This window comes from Ranitomeya variabilis, chromosome 1 (genome assembly GCF_051348905.1).
Source record: "Ranitomeya variabilis isolate aRanVar5 chromosome 1, aRanVar5.hap1, whole genome shotgun sequence".
NCBI classification, from domain to species: domain Eukaryota; kingdom Metazoa; phylum Chordata; class Amphibia; order Anura; family Dendrobatidae; genus Ranitomeya; species Ranitomeya variabilis.
This window is the reverse complement of record NC_135232.1, coordinates 47,861,080-47,877,095: the sequence shown is the minus strand read 5'-3', so window position 1 is coordinate 47,877,095 and position 16,016 is coordinate 47,861,080. Positions and strand designations below refer to the sequence as shown.

Here is a 16,016-nt window from a genome sequence, read left to right as displayed (position 1 = left end):
CCAGACTGAAGCGCCCTCCAGACAGACGCAGACGTGAGTGCTGGACGTGAAGAAAGGTGGGACACATGTCCAGAAATTGCCCTACCCGAGAAGAGCGGTGGCAGAGATCCGCTCACCCCTCTGAGGGTCCTGCTAACTGGAAGGAACGTCGCCCCTGGAGGGAATGGTGCGGCAGGAAGAGAAGAGTTCCACCTAGGACAAGACAGTATCACAATGTCGGACACCAAGGAGAGGTGGAGAAGGTGTCAAGCATCTCTGGTGAAATGACTACGCTGTCCCAACGCGTAAAGGCGAACCTGGTGGATCTACAGCCTGGGTCTGAAGGTTTTGTTGGTGAGACTCAGTCCGGAGGAAAGAAAGTGACGTTCACTCAAGAAGACCACCGAAGTGCTTTACTACCTTGCCCAGCACGAGTTCCCGAAGGAGAGAAAGTGCCAAGTGTTCCTGCGACACTCATTTTCAAGGTCCGAGCCAATGAGAAGGAGAAACCACTGATGTCATCCCCTGAGGTGAAGAATGTGCTGGCTGTCAGCTCACCAGTTCCTGATCGGACAGGGGAAATGGAACAGCTGTGTGAGACAGGGCGTGTGGTTGAGAAGCCCTGGGTAGTGATGTCCGCAGGGCCCGGCGCAGATGACAAAGAGTCCGGCCTGCATGGTCTTAATTCATCTGACTCAAGCTTCGACGAGAATGCTCCTGTCAAAGAGAGGGGGAGCTATGGAGAAGAATTACCTGTACTAAGCCCCCAGACTGGGGAACCCGATCAAGAAGCCCCTACGCAAACACCTGCTACCGGCAAGGCTAAGAAGAAGAAGAAAAAGAAGAAGAGGACAGCAGTTGTTGATGAAGCAGAGAAAGCATATCTCAACCTGACTGATGAACAGCTCCTAAACCATTTAGTTTGGGAGTATGTGCAAGAAGAAAGGCAGAAAGAGATACAAGGATTGCCAGTATCTGACTCCCCTCAGAAGAACAAAGAGAAGCACGAAGAGACCTCGCCCGTGGAATGGTGAGCTTTAAGAGAGGGGGAATGTAAGGAGGTTGCTTTCCCTGCTCCTTGCCTGGAACCACTTAGTCAGACAGCTGGGTTGCTGGGGGGAAGACGTTCTGCCCTGGACAGAGGGGACCAGGGGACTGCTGGGAAAAGAGAGGTGTGGTCAGAAAAAGAGCTGGAGAGCAGAGGGAAGGCAGCGCGCCAAAGAGAGGGCAGGCTGCAGCGCCGTGCTCGCCTAAAAGGAGTGCTCCCCGTGAGGGCACTGAGGCTGAGATACCCACCAGAGTAAAGGCTGTATGTGGGGGTGTAGATTTGGAAGCCTCTTGAATCAGAGACAGTGACTGTGCAGCCCTGATGACCGCAGTGACAAGCAGAGATCCCTGAGTGTGATAAGTAACTGCACAGTGTGTGTGTGTGACAGCGTTAATACAGGGAGACTGTCAGCCTGGTGCACAAAGGCTCTTGCAGCAACGACGGAGACTGTGCTATTTCCTGGTTTCAGTTTCACTTTGCGAAGAACAGATTGCAGAGAGACTTAACCCCGGACTTTCCAGGAGACACAGAAGAGACTTCAGGAACTCAAGCCCTGCTGGTGACTGTATCCACATTGGGAAAAAGGACCCTCCAGTCAGGACCTCCCTGGGCTGATAAGTTACAAGAACACTCGTTAACCCTTTTGATTCCGCTTAACTGTTTTACTTGACTCTATTAACCCCGTTTACTCCCTGCGAGGAGAATTCTACCCCTGTTAATAAATCCCCTTCAACAGTTGGTCTGTCTGTTCCGTGGTGACATACGCAACCCTGCACTCTATTACACGTCCCTGATGTGATTTATGAGGCGGGGTACCCCTTTGCCTGTACGGATGGACCTGAGGTGCTCCCTAAAGCGTACGAACATCTGGCGTTTAGTTTTTCCTATGTAATATCTCTTGCATGGACAGAACACGGCATACACCACATAATCCGTCCCGCAAGAGATAAATTGTTGGACCTTGTGTTGTATCGGTCTCACATTCAGAACTTGCCCAGTGAGGTGACTACTGCAGAAATTGCAATGGCCACAGCGGAAGTTGCCTTTAGGAGACAACTGTTCCAAGGGAGGGAGGACTTTTTTTGACTTTTTGCATCAGGTTTTTTTTTTTTTTTTTTTTTGCAAGTAGTCAAATTGTCATCATTATTATTTTTTGTCGTACTATAAATTATAAAAAATGGAGTCCATTATAATACTGAGTCATGAATTAGTAATAGGATAACAACAAGTTTTTTCCTATGGTTAGTCCGCTTACTGTTTCTAGTGTTGGTATTTAGGTATGATTATTGTCTCTGTATTTGTTTTTTATCTAATGTATGATTCACTTAGAATATGTAGTCACTTATTTATTTATGTTTTGCACAAGGTGCATACCTCCCAACCGTCCCGATTTCAGCGTGACAGTCCCGCTTTGGCACCGGGGTCCCGCTGTCCCGCTTCGGGCATTTAAAATCCCGAATTTGCGGCCGCCGGTGAAGCCCCGCCCACTTCCGGGACGTAGAGAGAGCCCGATTAGGACTCCCGCACTCCGGGCGGGGTCAGGAAGGAGTGACGTAAGCGGCCGGCATGATCTATTGTCTGGTCATGCTGCTGCATCACTCCTGATCGTTTCCGGAGGGCTTGGTGGCGGGCAGCCCGTGCAGTAAGCAAAGTGCGGTGGAAGATTCTCATTCTGGAGGCGGCGGAGAGGTGAGTAATGGGGAGGGGGGTCGGCAGCATACTTATTACCGCATCATGATTGCTTTGCGGTAAGCATTGCTGCCGTATTTAGCGTTTTGGGGTGGCAATAGTAATACCTTACCCCTCTAAGCATCACCTCCAGCAGAACCCGCCGCTGTGCCCCATTGCCGCTCCATCACTGCCAGGGAAGCAACACATGCCCTGGTGAGGGCACCCGCAGGTGAGCGCCATGCAGCACTGGCACAGGGCTCACACAGCCCCTTCTCTGGTGAGAAGCAAGTGCCCTGGTGATGTGCTGCCTGTTATGTGTGGGGTCAGGAGGTGTTTACAGTGTGGATGTAGCCGAGCCATGTGTGTATGAAGTGTATGGAGCGGAGCCGTGTGTGTACGAGGTGTACGGAGCGGAGCCGAGTGTGTACGAGGTGTACGGAGCTGAGCTGAATGTGTGCGGAGCTGAGTGTGTACGAGGTGTACGGAGCGGAGCTGAATGTGTACGGAGCGAAGCTGAGTGTGTACGAGGTGTACGGAGCGGAGCCGTGTGTGTACGAGGTGTACGGAGCTGAGCCGCGTGTGTACGAGGTGTACGGAGCGGAGCCGCGTGTGTACGAGGTGTACGGAGCTGAGCTGAATGTGTGCGGAGCTGAGTGTGTACGAGGTGTACGGAGCGAAGCTGAGTGTGTACGAGGTGTACGGAGCGGAGCCGTGTGTGTACGAGGTGTACGGAGCTGAGCTGAATGTGTGCGGAGCTGAGTGTGTACGAGGTGTACGGAGCGGAGCTGAATGTGTATGGAGCGAAACTGAGGTGTACGGAGCGGAGCCGTGTGTGTACGAGGTGTACGGAGCGGAGCCGTGTGTGTACGAGGTGTATGGAGCGGAGCCATGTGTGTACGAGGTGTACGGAGCGGAGCTGAGTGTGTACAGAGCGGAGCTGAGTGTGTACGAGTTGTACGGAGCGGAGCCGTGTGTGTACGAGGTGTACGGAGCGGAGCCGTGTGTGTACGAGGTGTACGGAGCGGAGTCGTGTGTGTACGAGGTGTACGGAGCGGAGCCGTGTGTGTACGAGGTGTATGGAGCGGAGCCGAGTGTGTACGAGGTGTACGGAGCTGAGCTGAATGTGTGCGGAGCTGAGTGTGTACGAGGTGTACGGAGCGGAGATGAATGTGTACGGAGCGAAGCTGAGTGTGTACGAGGTGTACGGAGCGGAGCCGTGTGTGTACGAGGTGTACGGAGCTGAGCTGAATGTGTGCGGAGCTGAGTGTGTACGAGGTGTACGGAGCGGAGCTGAATGTGTACGGAGCGAAGCTGAGTGTGTACGAGGTGTACGGAGCGGAGCCGTGTGTGTACGAGGTGTACGGAGCGGAGCCGTGTGTGTACGAGGTGTATGGAGCGGAGCCATGTGTGTACGAGGTGTACGGAGCGGAGCTGAGTGTGTACAGAGCGGAGCTGAGTGTGTACGAGTTGTACGGAGCGGAGCTGTGTGTGTGTGGTGCATGGAGCGGAGCCGTGTGTATGAGGTGTACAGAGCGGAGCCGTGTGTATGAGGTGTACGGAGCGGAGTCGTGTGTATGAGGTGTATGGAGCGGAGCTAAATGTGTACGAGGTGTACGAAGCGGAGCCGCGTGTGTACGAGGTGTATGGAGTAGAGCATGTGTGTACGGAGCGCAGCCGCGTGTGTAGGAGTAGCTATGTGTGGCCATTATACGGTGCGAAGTGTCATGCGCGGCCATTATACAGTATGGAGCATCATGTGCGGTCATTATACAGTATGGAGCATCATGTGCGGTCATTATACAGTATGGCCAAATCCAAATTGAAGAAAAGGACAGCGCCACACCGGATAGTGAAAAGCAGCTCACATATTTATTCTACCTCCTGCCTCCTGCGGCAACGTTTCAGTCCAAAGACCTTTGTCAAGCTTGACAAAGGTCTTTGGACCGAAACGTTGCCGCAGGAGGCAGAATAAATATGTGAGCTGCTTTTCACTATCCGGTGTGGCGCTGTCCTTTTCTTCAATTTGGATTTGGTTGTTCTGTCTGGGATGGACCCCCTGGTGAGGACGTGCGCCCCGATGTCCATAGAGACTATATAATTATAGGGTGCGGCTTTACTGCTTTTTTTAAAATTATACAGTATGGAGCATCATGTGCAGTCATTATACAGTATGGAGCATCATGTGCGGTCATTATACAGTATGGAGCATCATGTGTGGCCATTATACAGTATGGAGCATCATGTGTGGCCATTATATAGTATGGAGCGTCATGTGTGGCCATTATACAGTATGGAGCATCATGTGGGGCTATTATACAGTATGGAGCATCATGTGTGGCCATTATACAGTATGGAGCACTGTGTGGCCATAGTTTTTTGTTTATAATTATTCTTTATGAAAGTGTGATCAGCAGTGCTAAATGGGTGTGATTGGGACGTGGATATGGGTGTGGCTAGTTATGAATGGGTGTGGTCAGAGGCGTGGCCTAAAATTTGCCGCGGCGCGCAAAGCGCGCCGCAAGCTTTGTCCCTCTTTACCATCTTCAAAAGTTGGGAGGTATGCAAGGTGTACCATGCAACACTGTGTTGTGAATGCAGGCTGATAGTGGGAGGATCCATCTGTGACTCACCTTCTTAGGCCGGCATCACTTCCCAGTTTGCTAGACCTGTAGAAGCGCTGGTATAGCGCGAAACAGCTGTTGTCCTTCCCTGCTCACTTCCACCATTATTATTATTGTTGTTTATTTATATAGCACCATTAATTCCATGGTGCTGTACATGAGAAGGGGTTACATCAAAATACAAATATCACTTACAGTAAACAAAACTAACAATGACAGACTGGTACAGCGGGAAGAGGACCCTGCCCTTGCGGGCTTACAATCTACAGGATTGTGGGGAAGGAGACAGTAGGTCGGGGGTTGCAGTAGCTCCAGTGGTGTTGAGGTGGCCGTGTAGTCTTTACAGGCTGTAAGCTTCTTTGAAGAGATGGGTTTTCAGGTTTCTTTTGAAGGATCCAAAAGTAGTGGATAACCGGATGTGTTGGGGCACAGAATTCCAGAGGATGGGGGATATTCGGGAGAAGTCTTGGAGGCGATTGGGTGAGGAGCAAATAAGAGTGGAGGAGAGGAGGAGGTCTTGGGAGGACCGGAGATTACGTGAGGGAAGATATTGAGAGATTAGTGTGGAAATATACGGAGGAGAAAGATTATGGATGGCTTTGTAGGTCAGTGTTAGTAATTTAAACTGGATACGCTGAGAAATTGGGAGCCAGTGAAGGGATTTGCAAAGAGGGGAAGCAGGAGTGTAGCGAGGAGAGAGATTAATTAGACGGGCAGCAGAGTTAAGGATGGACTGGAGGGGTGCGAGAGTGTTAGAAGGTAGGCCACAGAGGAGTATGTTGCAGTAGTCGAGGCGGGAGATGATTAGGGCATGCACGAGCATTTTGGTAGAGTGTGGGTTGAGGAAAGGACGGATTCTGGAAATATTTTTGAGCTGGACACCATGTCCGCACTCCCCCGAGCCGTGCGTTTACTTTAATGGAATTCGTATCTTCAATAAAGGAATGAACCACGCCACCTGGTGAGTGCTGCCGCAATTTTTTTCTCTTTGCATATACATTGGAATTTATCTATTTTTTTCCTTATGCGCGAGCACCTCCAGTTACTGAGTTTCAGGCACTCACAATTGACTGCATACAAAAAAGCAGTGCTCGTTGCAGAGGCTGTGCAGCGCCACGTTTTTTTCTTATTGCTCAGCTGTGTAATGTTCGCTGACATCAAGCCCGGGGGTTAGTAATGGTGAAGTGTCTATCAGACACCCCCATTACTAACCCTGTAGTGAAAAGTGATAAACAGACACACAGAGAAAAGTCCTTTAATAGTACAAAAAACTCCACGACCATCTTTTACCCATTTATTACCTTTAAAAAAATCAAATAATCCAAAGGGGTCCGCCGTAAATCCATCCTACGTCCCACGATGATCCCCAACTCTGCTACGTCAGTGACATCAGTGATGTGACCACTCGGCGCGGTCGCTGGAGGACGCTCACAGTGGAGCGTGAATTCGGCTGCTGCGCCGAGCGCTGACATCAGTAAGGTTATCGCAGTCCATAGGGGATTAACTAATGTGACCTTACTGACGTCAGCGCTCGGCGCAGCAGCCAGAGTCACACGCTGTCGGTGTGTTCCGGCAGACGTGCTTAACTTGTATAATTATACACAGAAAAGTAAAATTTCTGTGTTTTCTTCTTTACGCCCCATAAAAAAGCTAATCAATCACTTGACAATGCGCTAAAAACATAGCTAAAAAATATTAAAAGTGGCACCTGCACTGCAATAAATTAGTGAACGCAACTCTCACAGAAATAAGTGAATTCACTTTTGGAAATGACCAAGACAATAAAAAAAACCTTATGAATGATGACACTATACCTCCCCTAGCTCTAGACTTAGCGCCTTCGCGATGCTATCCATTTTGTCCCACAGTTCGATCCGTCCCAGCTGATTCCTGCGCTCCCCACTAGTCGCCGCCACGTCACACCCAGGGAGTCCACCAACAAGATGGCGTTCACGCTGTACTCGCTCCTGCAGGCCGCACTGCTGTGTGTGAACGCGGTGGCCGTTCTGCACGAGGAGCGGTTTCTGAGCAAAAGTGAGAGCTGCGGGTAACGGGAATTGGACGGGGAGGAGGAGGAGGAGAACCGCGAGGGTGCGGAGAGGGCTGACAGTCTGCTGCCACATAGTACACTGTATGGAGACTGACACCTGTTAAACTACAGCTCCCAGAATGCCCTGGCACACAACTGAACCTAGAGCAGTGATCTGCTGCCGCGAGGAATTGTGGGAGTTGTAGTTTACAACAGCTGGAGAGCCAGCATTTGTCTCAGAGCAGTGGGAAACTATAACGCCCAGCAGGTAATCACAGGAGTTGTAGTTTGACACTTAGTGGAATTGTATTGTAAGCTCCAGTGGTGGGTTTTTCTTTTCTGCACCTGTCACTTTTGGCTGTGCTGGTGGTGACTCCGGTTTCTCATGCTTGTGTCCGCAGTCGGCTGGGGCGCTGATCAGGGGATCGGAGGTTTTGGAGAAGAACCCGGAGTCAAGTCCCAGATGATGAACCTTGTGCGCTCCGTACGGACAGTGATGAGAGGTAAACGTCACCATCTCTGAAGATTCTGTATACACTTAAATCCCTGCTCTTTCTATGCTTAGGAGTCCAGTAGGCGGGCATACACAATGATTGACCCCGCCCACTGGACTCCTAAGCATAAAACAAGGAGAAATTAGTTCTACTGATACTTTTTGTCATCCAATAAGTCTATATATCCATCTGCTCCGCTCTATGATGTGCCGCCTCCAGACACAGCGCCCCGATTCATCATTTGCTTTCTCTCTTTTTTTGCCTTGTTGTTTTTACTTACTTTTTTTTTTTTTCTAAATTTGTCAAAAACGCCCACGTGGTTAATAAGTTTTGCGTAGAATAAAAAAAAAAATATTTATTATTTTTATATATTTTTTATATTTATTTTTCTTTCAACTTGTTTTGTGAAAAAAGTCACAAGATTAAATATCTGGCATTCATAAAATCATTCATGTGAGAAGGGACTGATGTACGTTGATGACAAAATGTGCGACTTTTTTTTGGTTTAAAAAAAAAAAAAAGCTGCCATAAGCCCCATTATGTGTTCACTTCTGTGCTGCTGAATACTGTTGCTCTTTCACCTTCACTCATGGGCGGACACCTCAACAGAACCCCTCCTGATAAGATTTTTTTTTAAAGGTTTAATTTATTTTATGTATTTTATTTATTCTTTTATCCGTATTGGGGACGGCCATTTGCTTTTAGCAGCACTTAGAGATGAGCTTTACAGCAGCCGTATAGACCATAGGGAACTAAAGGCTCGAGATTAGAGTTGAGCGAATCTGTTTGGAATCGGTCACCGAATCTGAATTTGCCATATTGGTATTCTATTCGTGCCAAATTTATGTATGATGATCAGTTCCGAACATATTGTTCATTTCTACCCCCCATTGACTCCAATGGCTTTCCACTGTGTTTGGTGAATATTGCAAAAACAATATACACCCCCGATCGTAATTAGAACCGAATTTTGAAAATTTCACTCAACACTACTCAAGATGACTTCTATAGAAGAGTGTTGTGGGTGTGCTTAAAGGGGGTGTCCAGTGAAAAGAAGTTGGGATAGGTGATCTGTGGGGGTCTGACTGCTTGGCAGAAAGGGGAACATTTATTCCAGTTAGTATGGAGCAGTGAGCATGTCCCAATGCTACTTCATTCATTCTCAATAGGGCTGTCTGGAAAAACCCAAGTGTAACACTTGGCAGCCTCATAGTAAATGAAAGGAGTGGCGGGCGGGGGCGTGCTTGCTGGAGTGGCGGGCGGGGGCGTGCTCGCTGGAGTGGCGGGCGGGGGCGTGCTCGCTGGAGTGGCGGGCGGGGGCGTGCTCGCTGGAGTGGCGGGCGGGGGCGTGCTCGCTGGAGTGGCGGCCGGGCTCGCTGGAGTGGTGGGCGGGGCGTGCTCGCTGGAGTGGCGGGCGGGGGCGTGCTCGCTCGAGTGGCGGGCGGGGGCGTGCTCGCTCGAGTGGCGGGCGGGCATTGTCATTGCTGCGTTCTAACAGGAATCACTTCCTTGTTCTGTTGATTGGTGCAGGTCCTAGCGGGCAGATACCTGATGGGTTGTTTTCACCCGACAGCCCCTTTAAGACTCCGTCACCAAAACTTTCTACGTTTTTTTTCTCTCTTGCAGTTCCCCTAATAATCGTCAATTCAGCAACGATCGTGCTCCTCCTATTATTTGGATGAAGACTCTCCTGTCACTTTTTGTGAAGACTGACCCGGACGGATGACCCCACCACCTCAGACTATGTCCCCCTCCTCCGGTTCGAGCGCTGCTCCATCTGTGCTGAGAGTTTCTGAAAACGAATGCATTTTTCCAAATACTCTAAATATCCACCCAATCTGAAGACTGAGACACCGGGATCTATGGATAGACTTGTGCCCACCAGCCAGAATGACCGGCACGCACCACACTCCTATATTTTGGACTTTGTACCGGTGTCGGCAGTATTTACTGTCTATGGCAGCGATGTGCGGCCTGTGGCTCTCCAGCAGCAGACCTGCACTCAGATGGTGGATGCCGGTCATGAGCCGCCATCTACACCTGTAACGGTCAGGTATCCACCACGAGATTTAATAATGAAGTGTGTACCATAGGCCACGTTCACACGTTCAGTATTTGTAAGCCAAAATTACCGATGTAAAATATTGAACGTGTGACCATGGCTTTAAAGTGTGACTCCCAATATGTGCTGTGCTTGGCTTATTACAGCAGTCCCATAGACAGTGAACTGATCAGCTGCAGTTTGTTTTACTCACCCTCCCCTGGTCCAAAGCCAAGTCTCCGTCGCTGCTGTTGGTCTTTGTGTGCATTGTGAGGGTCCCAGAGGAAAGTCCCTGGCAGCGACCATTGTGCGCATATGAGGCCGGGGAATGTCATATGATGGGTGCAGAGCTCTCCGTACACTGCGATGTTCCACACTATTGCAGCACATGGTCTTTTTGTATTTTTTTTTCCGTTTTTTTGTATGTAGGTTTTGGGGGAAGAAAAATAAAAACGCATCATAAAACCCTGTCTGATAAAATGTGGGTTGGTTAATAAAATGAGCTGCTGTAAAGGTCTACAGCTGGGAACATCACAGAACATTACATCTGACTGAAAGAGAAACCTAAATCTGTTATTTATGTTATTTGTTTTTTTTTCTTTTAAGAATTGTTGTTTTATTTTGCCATATAACTATTTCTTTACAAAGTACAGGTATATTCAGAAATCTTGCAATTTTCACATTGGCCATTAGGTCTTATAGGAGGCTCACTTCCTGTTCTGTCCAGATGATTTCAGCAGCCACATGGACATAGGGAGAAACAAATGGCTACTGACTCATTAACTTCTAAAGGAGAGCTGTCTAGGCATGCTCTCATCTGGACATAACCATTGTGAATGGTGGGTCCTGTGTTATCTACTGTATATAGAGGTGTTATCAGTCATTGTACAGGAGGAGGAGGTGAGCTGTGATATCACCTATTGTGAATGGTGGATCCTGCCTTAACTACTGTATATAGAGGTGTTATCAGCCATTGTAATCTTGTCCGTGATGATAATAAATGCTGAAAAATCTTCGTTACAGAACAGGTGGATAGAGTTCAATATTAGGCCTAGTGGCCATTGTGAAAATTGCAAGGAAAAAAAAAAAAATATATATATAACAGTACAGACCAAAAGTTTTTTATATATATATAATTTCATATGTTGTTGTGCAAATGGAATAGACAACAGATGGAACTTATTGGCAATTATCAAGACACGCTCAATAAAGGAGTGGTTCTGCAGGTGGGGACCACAGACCACATCTCAGTACCAATGCTTTCTGGCTGATGTTTTGGTCACTTTTGAATGTTGGTTGTGCTTTCACGTTCGTGGTAGCATGAGACGGACTCTACAACCCACACAAGTGGCTCAGGTAGTGCAGCTCATCCAGGATGGCACATCAATGCGAGCTGTGGCAAGGTTTGCTGTGTCTGTCAGCGTAGTGTCCAGAGGCTGGAGGCGCTACCAGGAGTCAGGCTAGTACCCCAGGACACGAGGAGGGGGCCGTAGGAGGGCAACAACCCAGTAGCAGAACCGCTACCTCCGCCTTTGTGCAAGGAGGAACAGGAGGAGCACTGCCAGAGCCCTGCAAAATGACCTCCAGCAGGCCACAAATGTGCATGTGTCTGCACAAACGGTTAGAAACAGACTCCATCATGATGGTCTGAGTGCCCGACGCCCACAGATGGGGGTTGTGCTCTCAGCCCAACACCGTGCATGACGCTTGGTATTTGCCCCAGAACACCAGGATTGGGAAATTTGCCACTGGCGCCCCGTGCTCTTCACAGATGAAAGCAGGTTCACACTGAGAACATGTGACAGACGTGACAGAGTCTGGAGACGCTGTGGAGAGCGATCTGCTGCCTGCAACATCTTTCAGCATGACCAGTTTGGCAGTGGGTCAGTAATGGTGTGGGGTGGCATTTTTTTGGAGGGCCGCACAGCCCTCCATGTGCTCGCCAGAGGTAGCCTGATTGCCATTAGGTACCGAGATGAGATCCTCAGACCCCTTGTGAGACCATATGCTGGTGCGGTTGGCCCTGGGTTCCTCCTAATGCAGGACAATGCCAGACCTCATGCTGCTGGAGTGTGTCAGCAGTTCCTGCAAAATGAAGGCATTGAAGCTATGGACTGGCCCGCCCGTTCCCCAGACCTGAATCCGATTGAACACATCTGGGACATCATGTTTCGCTCCATCCACCAACGTCACATTACACCACAGACTTGTTCAGGAGTTGGCGGATGCTTTAGTCCAGGTCTGGGAGGAGATCCCTCAGGAGACCATCTGCCGCCTCATCAGGAGCATGCCCAGGCATTGTTGGGAGGTCATACAGGCACGTGGAGGCCACACACACTACTGAGCATCCTTTCCTTGTCTTGAGGCATTTCCACTGAAGTTGGATCAGCCTGTAACTTCATTTTCCACTTTGATTTTGCGCATCATTCCAACTCCAGACCTCAGTGGTATATTAGTTGTGATTTACATAGATCATTTTTAGGTTTTATTGTTCTCAACACATTCCACTATATAATGAATAAAGATTTACAACTGGAATATTTCATTCAGTGATATCTAGGATGTGGGATTTTAGTGTTCCCTTAATTTTTTTGAGCAGTGTATATATATATATATATATATATATATATATATATATATTTAAGATGGTGATATAGAATTCATTTCTGTTTAGAAACCACCTCACGTTACAACAAGGATGCTTGTTGGAAAAGAGGCTTAATAATAACACATTTGTGCATTGATACCTAGCACTGCTGCACGCATGTTCAAAGGAACAATAAGCGACAGTGTAAAATTGTGCAAATTCTCCAGAAGTATCAACCTTGCACATACATTTTTGCTTTACGTGTATGCCAATGTTTTGTGTTCCCAGTAGCTTGTCTTCCCATAGCGCACCCTTATACCATCCCTTCCCCATGTAAGGCTACGTTCACATTTGTTGTTGGGCGCAGCATCGGTGACGCAACCAACAACGCATGTACACAACGCAGCGTTTTGCGACGCATGCGTTGTCATAAGATAGTAAAGATCAGGAATTTTGGCGCAGGGAAAATGCTACAAGTAGCGTCCTCTGCGCCCTGTCTTGTGCGTCAATATGACGCATGCGTCGTAAAACGCATTACAACGCTTACCTGCGCATGTCCATGCCCCCCATGTTAAAGATGGGCGCATCGTCGACGGATAGCATGCGTCCCTAACAACGCAAATGTGAACGTAGCCTAAGTGGCGCGCACCCCACTGGCCACATGCTGTAAGAGTGATTCATCAGATCCGACGTCCTTCTTTGTTTCATGATCCTGTTCTGATGATCACATTCCCATTGGTTGGATTATGTGGAGTGTACATAGATCAGCATGAGCGCCCTGACCAGCCAGAAAACACACAGCTCCACACAGCAAACTGCGATGTTCTGCGTGTTCTGACATTTATAATAGCCAGTTGTAAATTTCTTCACAATTTGAACCACAGTAATATTAGTTTTCTGGGAATCGGACCAGGCAGCCTAGCTTTCACTCCCTACGTGTATCAATGAATCTTGGTCATCCGTTTCACTCATTCTCTGTTCCACCACGGACCACCTTTCCTAGGTAATAATCACTGTGCACCCACAAGACCCACCATCTTCTGCCAACACCCCACAAAACCAGCCATATTCTAGAAATACCCCACAAGACTTCCATATACTGGGAAATCCCTATAGGACCCGCCGTATATCAAGGACACCTCATGACACCTGTCGTATACTGCGGACATTTAAAACTCGCGGTATACAGGGAACACTCTAAAAGACCTGCCATATTCTGGGAAGATCCTAAAAGATGTTCCATATATTTTAAACACCCCACAAAACCCACCATATACCGAGAACACCCCAATAGACCCACCATATACCGGGAACACCCCAACGGAGCCACCATATACCGTGAACACCCCAATAGACCTGCCATGTGCTGGGAACACTCCAACAGACCCAACAAACCTACCACATACCGGGAACACCTCACAAGATTCACCATATACCGGGAACACCCCAACAGGCCCACCATATACTGAGAACACCTCACACGATCTACAACATACTGGGAACACAACACACGATCCACAATATACTGGGAACACCCCAACAAACCCACCACATACCGGGAACACCTCATAAGATTCACCATATACCGGGAACACCCCCAACAGACCCACCATATACTGGAAACACCTCACACAATCCATAATATACCAAGAACACTCCAAAAGACCCACCATATACCAGGAACACCCCAGCAAACCCACCATATACCGGGAACACCTTACAAGATCCAACATATACCGAGAACACCCCAACAGACTCACCATATACCGGGAACACCTTACAAGATCCAACATATACCGAGAACACCCCAACAGACCCACCATATACTGGAAACACCTCACATGATCCACAATATACTGGGAACACTCCAACAAACCCACCACATAGCGGGAACACCTCATAAGATTCACCATATACTGGGAACACCCCCCAACAGACCCACCATATACTGGGAACACCTCACACGATCCACCATATACTGGGGAGACCCCAATAGACCCACCATATACTGGGAACCCCCCCCACAAGATCCACCATATTCCGGGAACACCTCACAAGACCCACAATATACTGGGAACACCCCAATAGACCCACCGTTTACCGGTAACACCTCACAAGACCCACCATATACCGGGAACACCCCAACAGACCCAAAATATCGGGAACACCCCAACAGACCCACCATATACCAGGAACACCCCCACAAGATCCACCATATACCGGGAACACCCCAATAAGCCCACCATATACCGGCAACACCCCAACAGACCCACCATACACCGGGAACACCACCAGAAGAACCACCATATACCGGGAACACCCCAATAGACCCACAGTATACTGAGAACACCTCCACAGACCCACAATATACAGGGAACACCTCACGCGATCCACCATATACTGGGGACACCCCAATAGACCCCCCATGTACTGGGAACACCCCCACAAGATCCGCCACATTCTGGGAACACCTCACAAGATTCACCATATACTGGGAACACCCCAATAGACCCACCGTATACCGGTAACACCTCACAAGGCCCACCATGTACCGGGAACACCCCAACAGACCCACCATATATCAGGAACACCCCAACAGACCCACCATATACCAGGAACACCCCCACAAGATCCACCATATATCAGGAACACCCCAATAAACCCACCATATACCAGGAACACCCCCACAAGATCCACCATATACCGGGAACACCCCAACAGACCCACCATATACCGGGAACACTGCCACAAGATCCAACATATACCGGGAACACCCCAATAGACCCACCGTATACCAAGAACACCTCATGCGATCCACAATATACTGGGAACATCCCAATAGACCCCCCATATAGTGGGATCACCCCAACAGACCCACCATATAGTGGGAACACCCGACAGACCCACCATATACTGGGAACACCCGACAGACAGGCCATGTACTGGGAACACCCCCACAAGACCTGCTGTATACCGTAAACACCCCACTAAACATGCCGTATACCGGGAACAACCCATTTTGGAGGAGTTCCGTATTTTACTCATCACAATATGGCCGTTGTCAATCAGCTCTTTACTTTTGCACAGTGCTGCTTTCTGGGAGATTTTCTAGGACTTCGTGGCGCCCAGGAGATTTACCAAAATCCACCAGGAGGTCTCACCCCTTTTTTTTACCCCCAGAAAATTGTTTTTCACTTGCGCAGTAATCTCTTTGACAACATAAGCATTGTTATGCACTTCAGTTGTAAGATTCTGGTAAAGTCGCGACCAAACGTTTTGAGACTGACGTAGAGTTTGAATTTCACACAGTTTTCCGCTTCAGTGGATTTAGATCTTTTAGTTGTCTGTTTCTATGGTTACTGGAGACCACATGTATAATCATATTCTAATACAAAGCATTATTGTGCTTTACACACTATCTCTCCAAGAGATGTGACGCTACAATATCCAGATTTAGTTGCAGAACGTGCTGGTTATTGTAGTGCTACACTTGGCTGGAGACACATTTGTTGCTGCTATATGGCTTTGTGCGTTCCACGCTTCACT

The 16,016-nt window shown here is 48.6% G+C and overlaps 1 protein-coding gene across 1 annotated transcript; it reads left to right on the top strand.

Annotated features, from left to right (window-relative positions):
- Nucleotides 1–7,166: 7,166 nt before the first annotated feature.
- Nucleotides 7,167–10,456, top strand: IER3IP1 (immediate early response 3 interacting protein 1). Its single transcript, XM_077283265.1, has 3 exons — nt 7,167–7,353; nt 7,750–7,851; nt 9,469–10,456. Exons 1-3 carry the CDS (start codon nt 7,263–7,265, stop codon nt 9,522–9,524), a joined length of 249 nt encoding a protein of 82 aa, XP_077139380.1. The 5' UTR covers nt 7,167–7,262; the 3' UTR covers nt 9,525–10,456.
- Nucleotides 10,457–16,016: the final 5,560 nt, after the last annotated feature.